The sequence below is a fragment of the Protomyctophum parallelum genome (assembly GCF_964188405.1).
Source record: "Protomyctophum parallelum genome assembly, chromosome: 8".
NCBI lineage: Eukaryota > Metazoa > Chordata > Actinopteri > Myctophiformes > Myctophidae > Protomyctophum > Protomyctophum parallelum.
Genome location: NC_139703.1, coordinates 15657776 through 15675122, shown reverse-complemented (window position 1 = coordinate 15675122; position 17347 = coordinate 15657776). Strand labels below are relative to the sequence as shown.

Below are 17347 nucleotides of genomic sequence, written 5' to 3'. Positions count from 1 at the left end.
ATCGTTGAACACCATAGATTCGGACTTTACCGACATCTCGTTTTTAACACTCGATAATTTGACATTAAAACAATGACTTGACATCATTTTGTCATTTTTAACAATATGCAGAGCTTCCCTTTATTTTTTCTCATAATATATCCAAATTTAAATGGTTGATCCTATGTTACTGTATGTGTGATAGTCATCAGTGGTGTCAAGTAACTAAATACATTTACTTGAGTACTGTACTTTCAGATGGAGTGCTGTGATTTTTTTACCACCCTAAAACATGATCATCAGGTATTATTATATAAAGAAGATTTATATATAAAAAAAAAGAGTACAGTATTTGTTAAAATGTTGTTTTTATTTGGACACGCCCACCAGTTCATTAAGTATGCCTGGTTTGTCTGGTGGGTGGTGATGGGTAGTGATCCGCCTGAACTGAAGCTGCACCCACAGCTGTTGTTGTATCATGATAAAGGGGGAGGGGTTAGGGGAGGGGATGATATTGTGATGTCACTATATGACACGTTTGACTGTCAAGGTTTCAACCTCCAGAAAGAAACCCTAAATACAAGGGAAGACATCATTGCACATAACAACCACACAAAGAGGTCTAATGAAGTACTGTCACCTCAGAAACACATGAAAAAGATAGAAAAATCACGGCACCTCATCTTTAATTCTGCATTCTGCATAATACGTTTTTGTTTACTTTAAGTATATTTTTATATACGTCATCAGTGCCAATACCCTGGTGGGGCAAAATATATTTTCTGTGTGGAGTTTGCATGTTATCCCTGTGTCCCCCCTAGGGTAGGTACCCTGGTCTCTCTATACTGCCTCCCCCTGGCCAGCTGGGGTGCCTGACAGAGGGGAACTGTTTGGAATAACGTGTTCCTTCCACGTCCAACTGTTCCCCCCTGTCTATTGAAAAGAAGCGATTTGGGCTCCTCATGCTTTGAAGGAAGCATGAGGTCAGTCCATTGTTGTAGCGCCAAGGTTTACATTAGACAATTGACACCATAGATATATATAAAGGCTAGATGGCTCAAGGCGGAATCTGATGTAGTCCACCTGGCGGCCATCTTACTTCGGGGCTACAGTACAGTAACAGTATGTTCAATGGCAGCTCAAATTTACAAACGGTTTGGTTTATTACAAACGTCAACATGGCTATGATTCAGGACGCTTATCTGCTTAATTTAGTTTTTTTTATATGAACGTCGTATAAAAGCATATATGTATGCGGACGTCTCCGACATTTATAACAAACCAAATCGTTTGAAAATCGTTTGAAAATTGAGCAAGTTGTGGTTATTTAAAAGTACATGCCCCATAGACACAATGTTATGCTGCCCCGAGGTAAGATGGCCGCCACGTAGCAACGTCGCTCTCCATTGGCCAGAGCGCGGGTGAGCCATCTAGCTTTCTTATATATATCTATGATTGACACTAGGTGAAAAAATGGGTTACAAAAATTGTAGGATCCTAAAAAAGGTGAGTACTTTTTATGTGTCTTTTCTCTTGCAGAAAGCAGTGATAACTAATGTGTCACCCGAGATGCTGTACTTGTTCAGAGTGCAGGCTGTGTGTCAACAAGACCTGCGTAGTGACTTTAGCCAAACACTGCTGTTCAGAGGTATTTTCTCTAAACCATCCATTCATCACTAAATCTGTCATATAAACACTGCTGTTCAGAGATATCTTCAATAAACCATCAATTCATCACTACATCTTTCATGTGAGCAGTCAAAGGCAAGCTCTGATCAATTTATTTTCACCTCTCCTTATATTTCCCAGCCAATACGACAAGGATTTTCGAAGGGTCGCGTATTGTGAAAACTGGAATGGTGAGTTAACGTATCATGTGTTGGTGTCACTGACTCAAAGTATTGTGAATTAATTAATGAATCTTTATTTTATTTTCATGCCTTGTCATGATGAGAAATGATAAAAGACCCATCCCTTATTATAACTAGAAACTACACTAAAATAAAAGACAAGAAAAATGTGGTTAATAACCAAAAACTGAAATATACATCACATACCTGTATATATTTTCTTTGTCCGTTTGTCCCACGCTTTCTCTAAGTATTCTGCAAGTGCGAATATCTTGTGTTCAAACATCCAACATATCAGATCCAGATTTCCACACCTACTAATTGTTTTTGGCATAGTTCGTGATACAAAGGGCAGTAAAAAATAAAATGGAACTCATTCTCAATATCGTTTCTATCTAACAAATGGTCACAGGATATACAGCTTAAACCAAAGCTGAGACTTTGGTTTATGCAGTATATCCTGTGACCATGTCTTTTGATATAAACTATAAAGTGTGTCTAACCATAGAGATGTTTGCAATACTGTTATTTTGAAAAGTGTCATGTAACCCAGTTCTTAGAAGTGTATCCTCTACTCTACTGCACTTGCCCATGCACCTTTTACCGATACATCCCAGTTCAAGATTTTCCTGGCAATACTCTGCCATTCTGTTTAATCTATTCCATAGGACTACCATGCTGCCTCTCCACCTTATCTCACACGGCTCCCATCCCATCTCCCCTATTTTTGCCAATACAGGAGTGAATTTATGCACTCCAAGAAAATACCTTGTCCTTTCATATTTGTGTAAATATATGTTCCCCTAAATTGTGTGACGTGATTTTTCAAGCTGAATGTTAGCATATACATTTGTAGTAAAAAATACGAGTTAAAAAAATTCCAAATGTTTTTTGTGATTTACAAAATAATGGGATCATAGACGGCCATCATAGAATGGCCACATGAAGTCCTTGCAACCACTACGGGGTCCAGATTTACCCTTACATGTCTGTAACGGTCTATTTTGTTCCAATACACTCCCAGAGTTAAATTAACACAAATTAATCACTAAAGGTCACGGTTTCTGCACACACAATTTGCAGCTGTGTTTTTCCACCGTTTTTCTGAAAAATGCATCCAGTCTGCAAGGACGTTAAGAGTTCATCATTTGGATCCTTGGTGGCCCCAACCTGACATTGAGAAACGATGTGCTAAAACACCTCTATAGTGACTGGTGAGGTTCTGTAACATCTCCCACTGTTTCTCCATCCAGCCCACAGTGTCTCCGGCGTCATCGGCCGACATGGCTCCCATCAGCTCCGGTTCCTCCACGTGGACCTCCTCCGGCCTCCCTTTCTCCTTTGTGTCCATGGCAACGGGGATGGGCCCCTCGTCCTCTAGTGGCAGCCAGGCCACGGTGGCCTCGGTGGTGACTAGCACCGTGCTGGCAGGGCTGGGGTTCAGCGGTGGGGTCATTTCCTCCCTACCTGGCTCTCTTTGGCCCACTCAGGCACCTCAGGCGAGCCCCAAAGCCACCCACCCGCCGGCCCACCCCCCGCAGGCCAGCACGGAACCCACGGCCTCGCAGGGCTCTGACGCGGACACGCCCATCGACGACAACCAGGCTACGCGGGACGGGGAGGAGGGAGAGGAGGGGGAAAGGGAAGGAGAGGAGGAAGAGGGCGAGGATGAAAAGAGGCAGAAGAGCAAGACGTCTCCGGACGACGTCGAGAAACAACTCAACGGCACCGTGGACAACAAAGAGCCTTCCGTCCCCACCCCCACATCCACGGCCAAAGAGAAAGAACACGGCAAGCCTGCTCTCCAGGCCACCACCGTGTCCCTGAGTACCGCTGACAACCAACAGGTCAACGTAGACAGCACCGCAGCCCCCACCCAGGAGCCTCGCAATGACACGGCAGAGATGCAGATTCCCATCAGCCCCACTCTCTACCCAAAGGCCAGCGGCGAGGACAAGAGTCTCTGGCCCTTCTCCGTCCACACTGGTGAGTTGAGCGTCTCTCGAAGGCCACTCCACATCTAAGGTTGGGATCTGGAACCAGATCCAACATTGAGGAACCGGAATCGGTTCCATCACATTTGGAACCGTTTGTCGGAGCTGGTGTGGTATGTGGACTTCACATATATATATATATATTTTTTTTTAATGTTCTGTTTTATAATTTTCTTTGAGAAATACATGTGGACGTCACATCTGCTATACAAGTTTACAAATGTACACTCTCAAGAGTTTTTTTTAGGGTCAGAGTTACCTGTAATCATGAATCATTATTTTACATTTAAATGTTGCTTCCCAAACACAAGCGTTCCTTATGGCTCTGGTTCTCTCCTTTATGGGTCTGTAACTCAGACAGTGTACAATGGGTTATCTCTGGGACCCCGAGCTACACTATAAAATCCACAGTGTTAATTTGACCCAAAATGTACAATTATACATAATATAAAATGTGTACTCTCTCAGAGTTCGAGACCTGTTTCCACCCCTGGTGGTCCCCGAACCCAACTCAACTCGGCTAGAGGAAATATAATGAGAAAGAAAACAACAGGGTCAGATATCAATCTGAGCAGTGTAAAATGTAATAAGGTGCGTGGTTAAACATAGCAATGGAATATATACTAGCAATAAAATGATGCCATTAAAATAGCAGTAGATGAGAACACATGTCGGTATTGTGTACATAAGTGACAGTGCGATGCAGTTGATAAATGAACTGCTCACATAATGAGATGAGCAGAAGACGTTTCTCGGTCAATCCGTCATGCCATTCTACCACACCGTACCGTTCCAAGGAGCCCAGGGTAACTCGTACAGTATAATACGGTCAAATTAGAACTCCCCATTGGAATATACTGAAGTTCTCCATTGTATAATGAGGACGACCCACTGCTGCTACTCTACTTTTGTCTAGTGACAAAGTTTTTGGTTAAATTTGAGGGTGAACCAACCTTGTTCTATTATTTGAGGGGTGATAGCCCCAGGTTGGACGCCACAGACGGTTAGCCAAGTTTTATTTAATAATGCACAGGTTACCAAAGACGTTAAGACGAGGTATGATAAATTAGCCTTAATCCGGAGTTAAAAAAAAATACATTTCACCTGTTTTGAGCATCATTGTTATCCACCGCTAGGATCCATGGAATAAACAGCCAAAATCCTCAATCGTCCTTTCACACGCACATGCATGCGGACTATAGTCTGTTTATGCCAAATAATGGGACAAAGTAAGATGTTCGGGGCTTGATAAAACATGAATTCCAGATGGCGCTGATAAAACCACCGATCCGATGGACCCAGCAGAGATCTGTGGCTGCACCGGAATGGACCACTTTTACTTCCGGTTCAAATGGCAGACAACAAGAGCTCGTCTTCTCTGCTTATTTCGTTCATTTGTATGGCAAGGAGTTAAATTCCCATTGACAATGAATGGACAATTTTACGTCATGATGATGTACGATGATAAGAGCGCCCCTCACTTCACACGGGTGTGATTTATTTTATTTTATATATACTTTTTGTTATTGTTATTTTTTCAAGGCCATTAACATTATATTGCGTCAATATAGGTGAAATATCTGTCAATTTGGTGAAATATCGGTCAATATCGGTGAAGATATCTTTCAATATCAGTTGGAAAATATCAGTCAATATCGGTGAAAAGCATTTTTTATGAAATATACAGTAGACCGCTATCAATATGCTATCAATATGCTACCGATAATATTGTGCATCACTAATCACAGCTACCTGCAGCCATGATAAAATCATGAAGTACATGGCCTCTTAATATTGCTTCAGTAAATATCGAAGTGTTCATTTGACTTTGACAATTTTTACACTCCGTTAAACACCAGCTTGATTTTAAACAGTAGTTAACTCAGCTACCTTAATCAAATCTTACTATAACCCAAAGGCCTGAAGGCATAAACTGGGACTCTGCCCAAGGCCACTGGTGCTTTAGGGCATTCTTTATATTGCAGAACATAGTTGCCTTCCAGGGTGAAAACACTTTGCCAGGGTGTTGTTCTTATAAATGGAAAGCCCTACAGTATAGCACACACGTCCCTCTTCAGCAGAATAATGGAGCAATTTCAGCCAACCTTGATTTGCACCTTAGGGTAAACCCAGTCAATTACCTCCTTGGTCTAAACAGGGTTATTTTGCAATCATTCTCCACAACTGGAAACGTCTCACCTCTCCACTTGATGTTTGCGCTTTCATTGTTTTTACATTCATCAATTGAAAGTGCAATCAGTATAATCAAAACAAATTACTTTTCTGTTTGTGTTAAACACACAGTCAACACACAAAAGAAAATAAAAACTGAATCAACAAGATTATCATCTTTCATTAAAATGGAATGGCTGAATTAATGGACATACAAACTTATACACACAATAAAACATACCAATTGTTCTAAAATATATAATTCTATGTATTGATTGACATAACATCAAGTTCAAGTTCTTTATTAGTGTCCCCGGGGGGGAATTTGGTTTTCAGCAAGTATAGAGTACAGTAAAACAGTACAACAGACATACAAACATATTATGCTGTGTTACTTAGAATTCTTAAATTGGATACGTTGTCAGGTTTTAGGATACGTTAATATGTTGACTGACATACTGTGTGGTCCTCTAGATCGGACCAACTTATCCAACATGACCCGCGGCCCTCACCCTGGGATGGGTAAGATGATGTGGATGGTTCCTCTGGTGGTGGTCTCTGCTCTCACGCTGCTCTGCCTTGTGCTGCTGCTGGCTGTGCTGGTGTACTGGAGGTGAGGCTTTCTTCATTTCAACCCATGAACGCTATAGCGCAGTGGTGTAAATGGTGCATTTATATAGCGCCTTGATCCAAGGCACAGAGATTTTGCATTACATTCACCCATTCACAGTTTCACACACACATTCATACACCGATGGTGGCGGAAACCATGCAAGGCACCAACCAAGCACATCAGGAGCAATTAGGGGTTCAGTGTCTTGCTCAAGGACACTTCGACAGCAACTCGTTGGGGGCCCAGGTTCGAACTGGCAACCTTACGGTTACCATCCAGCCACTCTACCCCTGATCCACTGCCGCCCCTGTTCTTGGTGTAAACTCAAGAACAGTTCTTCAGTCAGGACAACTCACGAATGGAATATATGCGATCAAGCGCATCAGTCCAAACCATAGGGACTCCGAATATCCTGCAAACAGCAGATCCAAACGACAGGTGGTAGCATGGGGTGGAGGAGGGTGAGCAGCAAAAGTTTAAGCAGACAGCAGCGCAGCAGTATCAGTGTGTGTGCAGTATTTCCAATACTTTTAATGTGAAGCATTGTGAGCTTATAAATCTGCAATTTTTGAAAATATTTTTTTATATTTTATACATTTGAAAACTTCTGAAACAGGACATTCTGCATTATGAGTAATAATGAGTACTACTTTTGGAACTTTAAATGTTTTTTTTTGTGGCCTTCACCTTTATTTTATATTTTTTATGGAGGGACAGACAGTAGGCTGACAGGAAATGGGGAGAGAGATGTCGAACCCGCGGCACACTGCCAGACAAGGTGCCTGGACCACTGAGCCATTTTGAACAATTTAAGTTTTCCTTTTTTCTTAAGAATCTAAAAAAATGTGAAAACAGCAGATCTACAAGCTCAAGTGTTGCATTACAATTGGGTATTTTCACTGTTTGCCATTATGACAATGTACAGGGCTTTAGTGGCTAGGACCAGAGCCTGTCGTTTAGGTTTTTAAACGGCTCTGCCTTACACATACTGTCAATTACGGCCCCATTCTATTTACTTTTAACTTCAAAATTCCCCAGGCTTGCTTCATTCTAAGAAAGCAAACCTGGCTACCGAGGTTATTGCTCTGCACAATCATGAATGCTAATTTAAATCAAGCGTAGCGTTAGTTCATTGCGGCGCGGAAGGCAGATGATGAACATAGTTCTCCCCCCATTCATTCCCCCTAGTGATCTATACTGCCTCTTTAAATCCGCTGCCTCTCCAGGCCATCTCCCTTCTCACTCATTCGCTACGAGCTATCTCATCCACACCCTCATACCCACAGTGCAATTCAGGCGGCCTTCTGAAGCAGTCTCAGCTCTCTCTCATTCTTCATGCTGTGCTGTCAAAGCAGCTTGTACGGCGCATGCGTGGAAATTTTCCCCCACCTCCCCGGCCTCCTCCCTGTAGTTCTTAGTCCAGGGGTTATGGGTTATAATTGTATTGTTTGTGATTGTGTAGTTCCATTATGTTGAATCATGTGTTGATGTGTTATTACTGTGTATTGTTTTCATGGATTTTTGTATCTTTGGCTTTGCTCAGGGGGGTCGTTGATATCAGAGCTGTGTCTTGGTGCACAGATAAACTAATCTTATATTACTAGAGGTTTGGGTTCCTATGGTTTGAGTTCGGGCTACTATGCAGACCTCTCAAATATGTCGCACCACCGATCCAACATGTCGGAGTCAAATTGTCAGTGGCTTTGTCAGAGTACCCGTTAAATAACGTACAGTGACGTGCACAGACATTTTGAGGGGCAGGTGCTCAAGTGATAAAAGGGCACCTTTTGCGCTCTGTGGAACCGCCAGCTGCCTAATAGTGTGTGACATTTATAGATGTTGTGTCCCTTTTGTGCCCTACACATATCTCCGTATCTGTCAGTCCTTGTCCTTTTTATGACCATATATGGAGATCCCTGATGTCATCGGTATATTCCCATGGTAGGATCTGGCCAACTGGGTCCATATATGCCTATATATGGACACATTGGTTGGATCAGCTGCATATCTGAACGGCGGGCACAGCACAACCTCGAGTCCTTGCCGATGCGCCCGCCAAGTTTGGTCCCATGCTGTATATGCACATGACCATATATGGGCATAACGGTCAGGTCTGTGGCGCTTGACAACCGGATCTCTATACTGTATATGCCTACATATTGGCGTGTCCAGGTTTGTTTATGGTTATGACTGAGTCATAGTGACGTGGTTGTGGTCCGCCCTCCCATTAACTCTGTGTGTGTACAGTATATATATATAAATATATATATATATCCTCTCATGCAGCTGGGTGTGGGACCGACTCCAGGGCCTTCTAGTGCCTGGAGGGATCCCAGCTGTGTCCTCATGGAGATGTTCAAGCCGTGCTGCTTTGCCCAAGTAATTACATACGCAGAGCCACTGGCATGCGTCGACTGGCTAATGAGCTGCGCACAAAGGACCCTCACCTCGACCAGTCCTGCACTGTCTTTGTACTAATGGCTCTTCCCTGAGTCGTCAATGGTTTCACTCTCTACCATAGATTATGCTTTTCCTAGTGTGCGTGTGTGCGTGTGTGCGTGCGTGCACTGGATAGAATAATTGTAGAGGTATTCTGAGGTTTAGCTCAGTGGAGTAATTAATAGGTCAATTTAAACCAGACATGATGGCTAATTCAGTTGGGGTTAAGCTAGGTGCTTGATTGAAAGTGAAATGACAGCCGTGGGGCTTGAACAGGCCAACAGAGTGGAGGTGACAGTTCACAGGTCTGCCTCCCCTTGGGACAAGGCCATGATGAAAAACCAGATTGAAACATCCAGTCTCTCTCTCTTTCTCTCCCTCTCACCCTCTGTATCAGTTTGTGCCATTCTCTGTCAGATTACTATCACTTGGAAAATCTCCTCATGAAACATTGTGATGCATTACTAATTAATGACTGAATTTCAAATTACTGATTTTAAAGCTATAGTTTTATTGGATGATGTGAAATTATATTTAATCTATACACCTGTCTCCTTTTTCCCTATGTTTCTTATTCGCTAATTGACAGTAGAGTGTCAGTCGATATCACAAGGTGAAACAGGCCAAATAATTGGTTTAATGCTACAGTATGTATGCATTTGGAGGCCTCTCAGGCATAAGTGGTTGGTGGTGGTAACTAAAGTCGGATTTGTAATTAGTTAAAAAATAGCAGATCTACGAGCTCTATGATCTACGAGCTTGCAGTTTGGGGGAAGAAAAGTTGATCAACCCCTTTACAGATGTTTGGGGGGTGTTCCATCTAATCTATTTCTACCTGCAAGGCCCATGTTGACTGGATCACATCAGTGATCTGAGTGATATCCAATCCGACAGACAGCCAACCTATTCCAGCCTAATTGCCATTCATGCAAAGATGCCCATTCTTCTGAGGGTGTGATACGTAAGTGGGGGGGTGTTGACGAAGCCAGTTACCCACATCACATCCGCCCCCTCTGGGAGTCATTCGGTTAGGACTACTGGGCTGTGACGCAAGCCAGGAGAGAACACCACTCCCACCCTACTCCTCATCCCCTTCACCTCTTGTCTGTTTACTCTGTCTTCTGCCTCACTCTGTTTCTTGCTCTCTGCAAGATGTTTTAAATGATGTTCAGCCTCTTTTCTCCTGCTGGTCTTTCCGTCTCTCTCACACAAAGCATGAATAGCATATGCTCCCTCCTCTGCACCAAGTACAGGTAAGACTTAGACAAGAGACCATTGTTTGTTTTACTTGTATTGTATTGTGTGTGTGTGTGTGTGTGTGTGTGTGTGTGTGTGTGTGTGTGTGTGTGTGTGTGTGTGTGTGTGTGTGTGTGTGTGTGTGTGTGTGTGTGTGTGTGTGTGTGCGTGCGTGCGTGTGCGTGTGCGTGTGTGTGTGTGTAAGGCGTTCAGGCCTCTGGGGTTATAGACTTACTCCTACAAAAAATATGGGACCACACACACACTGTCTTTCTATTCTATTTCTCCCTCGATTTCAGAGTTTGAGGTCTGTTTATTACTGGAGGTTTTTTGAGTAAGATGCTCAAAGTACACCAGTAATAAGTCCTGAGAGAGAAAAACAAAACCGAAGGAAAAAGTGGTACTTTTCTCTCCTTTTCGAAACTTTTGTCCTGCAGAGATGTGGGCGTGTTTGGAATTGGATATTGTCACGGTGACTGCAGTGTGTAGACACGGTTTTGTTGTTCTCAATCTGGAATCGGGGCTAAACGTGGCGGCGTGCTGTTTGCCGTCTCATGTTGTTTACCTGCCGCCTCCCTGTGGTCGGGCTCATGCTGTGCTCTCTATGACGTCGCTGTCCGCTGGAAATCTTGTATGTCCAAAACTGTGTTACTTGTCATGAAATGTAGAAGAAATTCCTCCAATGTAGTTATCAGACATTTAGTCACAGGCTCTTGTTAATACTTTTCATTTGGTTCGATATTTAGAAAACACAGACAGACCATAACCACTTTCACTTTAAAACTTTTATGTCTGTTTGTTCAAGAATCAAGACCAAGGAAAGAAGTCTCTGACTTTATTGTTTTCGCATTTCAGTGAATGCATTGTATTTCCCTTTTTTGACATTCTCACTTAAACAAAATAAGAAAATCTTTTCAAAATGTTGCAGATTCGACAAGCTCACAATGTGGTCAACACTATTTTTGCTACTTTTGTGTGACACAGCAGTAGTATGATGAAGTAGGGCATTCATTTACAAAAAAGAAAGATAGCAACAAAAAAAAACTAAATACATTAATAGTTGAAATATGGAGATACAAGGTCTCTGCCTGTCAGCGGTGATGAGCTGCTTACTGACGGCTTGGTGAGTCATACAGTACCTGCCAGAGATCAGCTGTGTTTCCAACCACTCTGGGGGTTTCTTCACTCTATGTGCCTTCAGATGTTTGATGTGTGCCGTTGTCCGCAGAACGAAAAAGCCTCATACATAGTGTTTACTGGGTTTCTCACATGCTGCTAATACCGGCCATGGAGGCCCAGTCACAGTGTGCTCTTTGTGTCCCCACAGGAGAGTTTTCCAAACGGCACACTTCTATGTGGAGGACAGCAGCTCTCCACGGGTGGTGGCGAATGAAAACATTCCCATCATCCCGATCCCAGGTGAGACAAACTCACTCCCTTCGCTGCACGGAAATAACAGTATAAAGGATAATGTTTATTTTTACATGCTTGTATATCGTCGGTTCAGTTTGATTTGGTGTGGGAATAGATTTTGGGTGGCTGGAGGAGGAATTTCATATGATCAAATGGTACAAAGGAAAACAACAGCCCTGACCCTGGGATAAAAAAAACCCCACATGAATAATGAATGACTGATATATTCATAGTGAATGTGGAGTCATGCGCACTGTCACCTTATAAGGAAGATGCATTATATGCATAAAAGTTCATGTCCAGGGCTTGCTACCTTGATATGCAATTTCAAACATAATACACAAACGTGTAATGTCTTGGGAGTGCTCCTCTGTGAAAATGTTGGAACTGGGCCACCCTTATCCCTTTTCCCTAAACTAATTTGCCATTTTTTACTATTTAAAAAAACTTTTTAACCTTTTAAAGTGGGTAACTAGCCGATCTACATCGATACATTGTGAGCTTGTAGATCGGCTATTTGAACAATTTTAAAAGGTTTTTTAAAATAGTAAAAAATGGCAAATTAGTTTAGGGATAAGGGATAAGGGGTGGCGCAAGATAGCCCATATAGTCAATAGGAGAGCTTTGCAGAGCTCAATGATTGTTGTGTTTTGCTAAACTTCCTAGTTTAAAACACAAAAAGAAAAACATGCATGTGAACATTTAAAACACATAGCTTTAATAGAAGCTTTGTTAGAACTCAGGATTACTTCCTGAGTCCTGCAATGTATAATCCTTTATTAGTTAATGGACATTTAACTGAGAAATTACATGAGACTGGCACTATATGGTTTGACCTTGCATGGTTGCTGTACATTTGTGCAGTTGGAGTACACATTTGCGGGTTTCATTCTCCCATGAAGAGTAATAGCCTATTAGCTTTTGCTTTATACATTTTGATTTCCCACAATGCTACCTACCGTTTTACTTAAATGAATTGATTAGCTTGACCAACTAGCCCTTTGATACAGAGCGGGAGAATGGAGTGAAGACATTTTGATAAATGAACAAACCCAGCAATCACCGCTACTGTGTAATCATTGAAGCAAGTAGGAGCTGTGTGGCCCCAGCTGTGTGAGGGTGTATTAGTGAAGATATTAGCTGGTGCTAGCAGGGATTGCAGCTGGGGCCCCCTGTGCCGTTGGCTCAGTGTGACAGTGACCGGCCCATCCTCACAGCTCCCCTGTGTGCATTTGACTGTCCAAGTACCAATTTTACACTTATTGTGTGAGAGATTAGTAAACAATTTATGTAATGGCTATTTTGTATAGGCGGGGGGGTGTATTTAAGACGCAGTGACTGATTTGACATAGGCAAGCCATGAATTTCATTTGCCCCTCGGTCCATATTGTAAAATCTGATAAATGACTTTGGTACACACACACACACACACACACACACACACACACACACACACACACAGTGGCTAGATCCTTAAATCCTTAAAACATTAGCCCGTGGGTCATATTGGTAAATTGGTAAATCTGATAAATTACTTTGATCTGCAAATGTGCACTGGCACGCACGCACGCATGCACATTACACACACACACACACACACACACACACACACACACACACACACACACATTACACACACACACATTACACACACATTACACACACATGGCCATGCACATGCTGCTTACACACATCCCAGTAGCTAGTTTTGAATGCTGTTCTCTTTCTCTTGCAGATGACATGGAGGCCCTTCCTGTTAGGCAGTTTGTTAAGCACATCATGGAGCTCTACTCCAACAATCTACATGGTTTCTCTGAAGAGTTTGAGGTATGCAGGCATACATACACTGCTTCAATACTGGTCAGGGTTGGATTGATGTAAAGTTCACAACTTGTGCTTTGATGCGTTCTGAACTTTAAGATTGGCTATTTCCAAAAAAGAAATTAAATAAATAAATGTTTGATAATATTATTACCTATACTGCCATGCCCAAAACAGGGATGCTAGGATGAAAGTGGTTAAACAAATAGGACTGTAGAACGTAAAGAAAGTAAATGAGTTCACGGAATGAATGAAAATGTCCATATGTCCATATACTGTAGGCTACTACTAACTACACCCGTGCACCAGCTACAGTGCATGTGCTGTCTGGTTGTGAGCATTCAGTACGATATTATTTTATGCTTGTGATTATGTGTGTTGTGTACGGTTATTAATTTGGTTGAGCAGATGGCACAGAGAGAGAGAGAGAGAGAGAGAGGGGGGGGGGGGGTAATTAAAGGAGGTCTGGTTGGCTGGACAGGAACACATTGTCTGTCTTACCAGTATGAGAAACCAAGCAAACATTTACCCGTGAAGAACCACTTTAATTAAGGTCATGGGGTGTACGCATATACATTATTCATACGGTATATGTCTTTAAATTCACTGTAGCCACAGTGAAGAGCTGTTATTTGTTTGTATTAGGTAATTAAAATTAAAAAGCATTAATAGTCTGAGCTGAACCATGATAGCCTAAGAGTTTATTTAACCACTTAGGCCCTGAATGCCTCGCTACACAACGGAAATAGCCAATCGACAGTATACGGTGCATTGTGAGCTTGTAGAATGGCTACTTTTGGAATTTTTGTTATTAAAAATATCAAAATAATGAGTTGACAGTTAATGAAATGTCTCACATCTTGACCTCTGTCTCTCTTTCTCTCTTTCTTTTCTTGTCCTCCCTCAGGAGGTCCAGCGCTGTACTGTAGATCTGAAGATCACAGCGGAACATTCCAATCACCCTGACCTGAAGCACAAAAACAGATACATCAACATCGTGGCCTGTGAGTCCATTTTGTTCCTACCGCAAGTCAACGTGTGTCATGTCGTTTTTGTGACGTATTTTGCTACAGGAGCAATTTTGTTCCCGGGTAGCTTTTGCTGATGATGATGGACACAAATAACATGTTGAATCACAATTCCTCTCCTAGATGACCACAGTCGAGTGAAATTACGAGCCTTGGCCGGTAAAGACGCAAAACGCAGTGACTACATGAATGCCAACTTTGTGGATGTAAGTCTTAGTAACCATGACTTGACATTTGAACTGAAGTCTTTTGAGGCTGGACTGTGTTTTTGATTATTCTTATCTGATGTTCTCTTCAATCCTGTACTGTTATATGATTTATTGACATCAAATCAGTGTTATGAAAGCCAATAAGTTCATCAGATAATAATGGTAATGGACTATGGTAATGCTGAAAACACTGCAAGGTCAGGCTCACAACGCGACGGATTGCGTGCTTGTAGATCGGCTATTTTCGCTACGTTAATTGTTCCTGAATTTTGGCTTTTTGAGAAAGTCAGCTGGCTCACACCCTTTCTCTCTCTTGCAGGGCTACAACTGTCCCAAAGCCTACATCGCTGCCCAGGGCCCCCTCAAGTCCACATTTGAGGACTTCTGGAGGATGGTATGGGAGCAGCACACCGGAATCATTGTCATGATCACCAACCTGGTGGAAAAAGGAAGAGTGAGTACTCAACCATTTATTCACACAGTGAATAATGAAAAGTGTGCCACACTCTATTTCAGTGGATGTCAAACATTTACGTCAAGGACCCCAAAATGGACATATGTTTTGCCGCGTACTCCCATCTGGGGATTTTTCAAAAATATCCCCAGATATTTTCAAATAGTATAAACTACGGTTAAAAAGGTTCACTGATTTTGATGCTATATTAACATATTTAGCTGGGGAGGCCCCTCCTGAGAACCACTGCTGTAAGCAGCCTTGCCGAGCCATGACGCCCATAGGGCAGGAGCCTATCTCCTGTTTCTGTAGCGTGAGGCAGCTTGATGTACAAGTACACCCCCTGGACATGACGCTAGTATGTCGCAGGGACTTACCCCCAATCCAACCCTTGATGCTGAGTGTCAAGCAGGGAGGCACTGGGTCCCATCTTTGGTATGACCCGGCCGGGGATTGAACCCCAACCTCCCAGTCTCAGGGCGGACACTCTACCCACAAGGCCACTGAGCTGGTAAAAACCACTGCTGTATTTCACACATAATGCAATGTTCTACTGTATGCGTGTTGTCCCCTCCAGAGGAAATGTGACCAGTATTGGCCTACCGAGAGCAGCGAGCAATACGGAAACATTGTGGTGACGCTGAAAAGCACCAAAGTGTACGCTTGCTACACACTGCGCCGCTTCCACATACGGAACACTAAAGTTAAAAAGGTAAACCAAGAGTGTTAATTCCTCATACTGAATCGATAATCAAGTGGGATTTATTTGTCACTTAATCATGCAAGCAGCAAAAATATTTGTGCGACATAATATATTCTGCCGGAGACTGTGCTTCTGCTAATATAATCCAATATTTCAACATAATACACAGAGTTAATGGTAAACCAAAAGGCTACGGACATCAAAATAAACGTTTTAAAGGCTTTAAAGTGCTGCAGCTGCAGCAGCAATCGCACAGAAAATAGCGCGTTTTGACCTTCTGACCTTCGTCAGCGTTGACAAAGACCAGAATGTCGAAACGCGCTCGAGCGAACGTTTGTGTCGTTACAAATCTGAACCCGACATTGACCTATGCTCATTGAGTTGAACCTTTGAAATGTCTCATACTGAAAACTATAGTTAAAAATGTAAACTAGGATGCTGTTCAATCCCCGCTTTTCCCCGACACTTCTTTTCTCTAATGCATGCACACATTGCACGGTAATGTGTTTCAGGGTCAGAAGGGCAACCCTAAAGGGAAACTAAACGAGCGGACAGTGATCCAGTACCACTATACCCAGTGGCCTGATATGGGTGTTCCAGAGTACACGCTTCCTGTTCTCACATTCATCGACCGCTCTTCAGCTGCACGTACCGCTGACATGGGCCCTGTCCTGGTGCACTGCAGGTAGGCTACCACACCAAGTCAAAGAAGGAAGGATACCTGGAATTTACTATACTGACACGGCAGCCATTTTACTATTATGTCTTGTCGCTGCCACACAACCGCACCTCAAGTGTGACGTAAGAGAAAAAGGCCACAGTGTCAATATCGTCAATCATCCCCAGGGACGGATTAAAGCTTAATGTATGCTTCGTCGCACAGCAGTGCCCAAAACAGCAGACATAGGCTCTCGACACATCTCATCGCAAGCTTGTAGGTCTTCTGTATTTCCTCTCCGACACCATCAGGCAACAAAGTATGAATCAGGCTTGAGCCTTTTGTCCTCGCCTGTTTAACAGCTCCTCCCATGGGTCTGACGTGTTGGTGGTTTTCTCTGCTCTTCAGTGCAGGGGTCGGCCGGACCGGAACCTACATCGTCATCGACAGCATGCTGCGACAAATCAAAGACAAAAGCACAGTCAACGTCCTGGCTTTCCTCAAACATATCCGAACACAACGCAACTACCTGGTCCAGACAGAGGTATGGGGGGAGTGAGACACTGTTGTTCAATACAAATGTAGTCTCTCATTTCAGTTCAAAGCAGAGTAGATTATTTACAATTAAGTTAACACAGACATTCAGTCGAGAAACATCACAAAGGGCAAACTGCAGTTATACAGCTTGCAGTATACATTAGTTGAGATCAAACAGGATTAATTGATCGTATTCACATGGCACCCATTTTGCTGTTACATCATATGACATAAGAGCAAA

General features: G+C 42.8%; 1 protein-coding gene across 2 annotated transcripts in view; it reads left to right on the top strand.

Annotated features, from left to right (window-relative positions):
- LOC310863092 (receptor-type tyrosine-protein phosphatase gamma-like) overlaps window positions 1-17347 on the top strand; it is a 116814-nt gene that overhangs the window by 89280 nt on the left and 10187 nt on the right. For both annotated transcript variants that reach the window (XR_014569636.1, XM_083771216.1), the window contains exons 10-21: window positions 1519-1627; window positions 1789-1838; window positions 3083-3815; window positions 6470-6608; window positions 11611-11702; window positions 13432-13523; window positions 14425-14521; window positions 14669-14751; window positions 15074-15208; window positions 15786-15920; window positions 16424-16596; window positions 16978-17113. Coding sequence is in view for 1 of the 2 variants with exons in the window: in XM_083771216.1 (XP_083627342.1) it covers window positions 1519-1627; window positions 1789-1838; window positions 3083-3815; window positions 6470-6608; window positions 11611-11702; window positions 13432-13523; window positions 14425-14521; window positions 14669-14751; window positions 15074-15208; window positions 15786-15920; window positions 16424-16596; window positions 16978-17113 (1974 nt within the window). In the remaining variant the exon portion in view is untranslated. The remainder of the gene's footprint in view (window positions 1-1518; window positions 1628-1788; window positions 1839-3082; window positions 3816-6469; window positions 6609-11610; window positions 11703-13431; window positions 13524-14424; window positions 14522-14668; window positions 14752-15073; window positions 15209-15785; window positions 15921-16423; window positions 16597-16977; window positions 17114-17347) is intronic.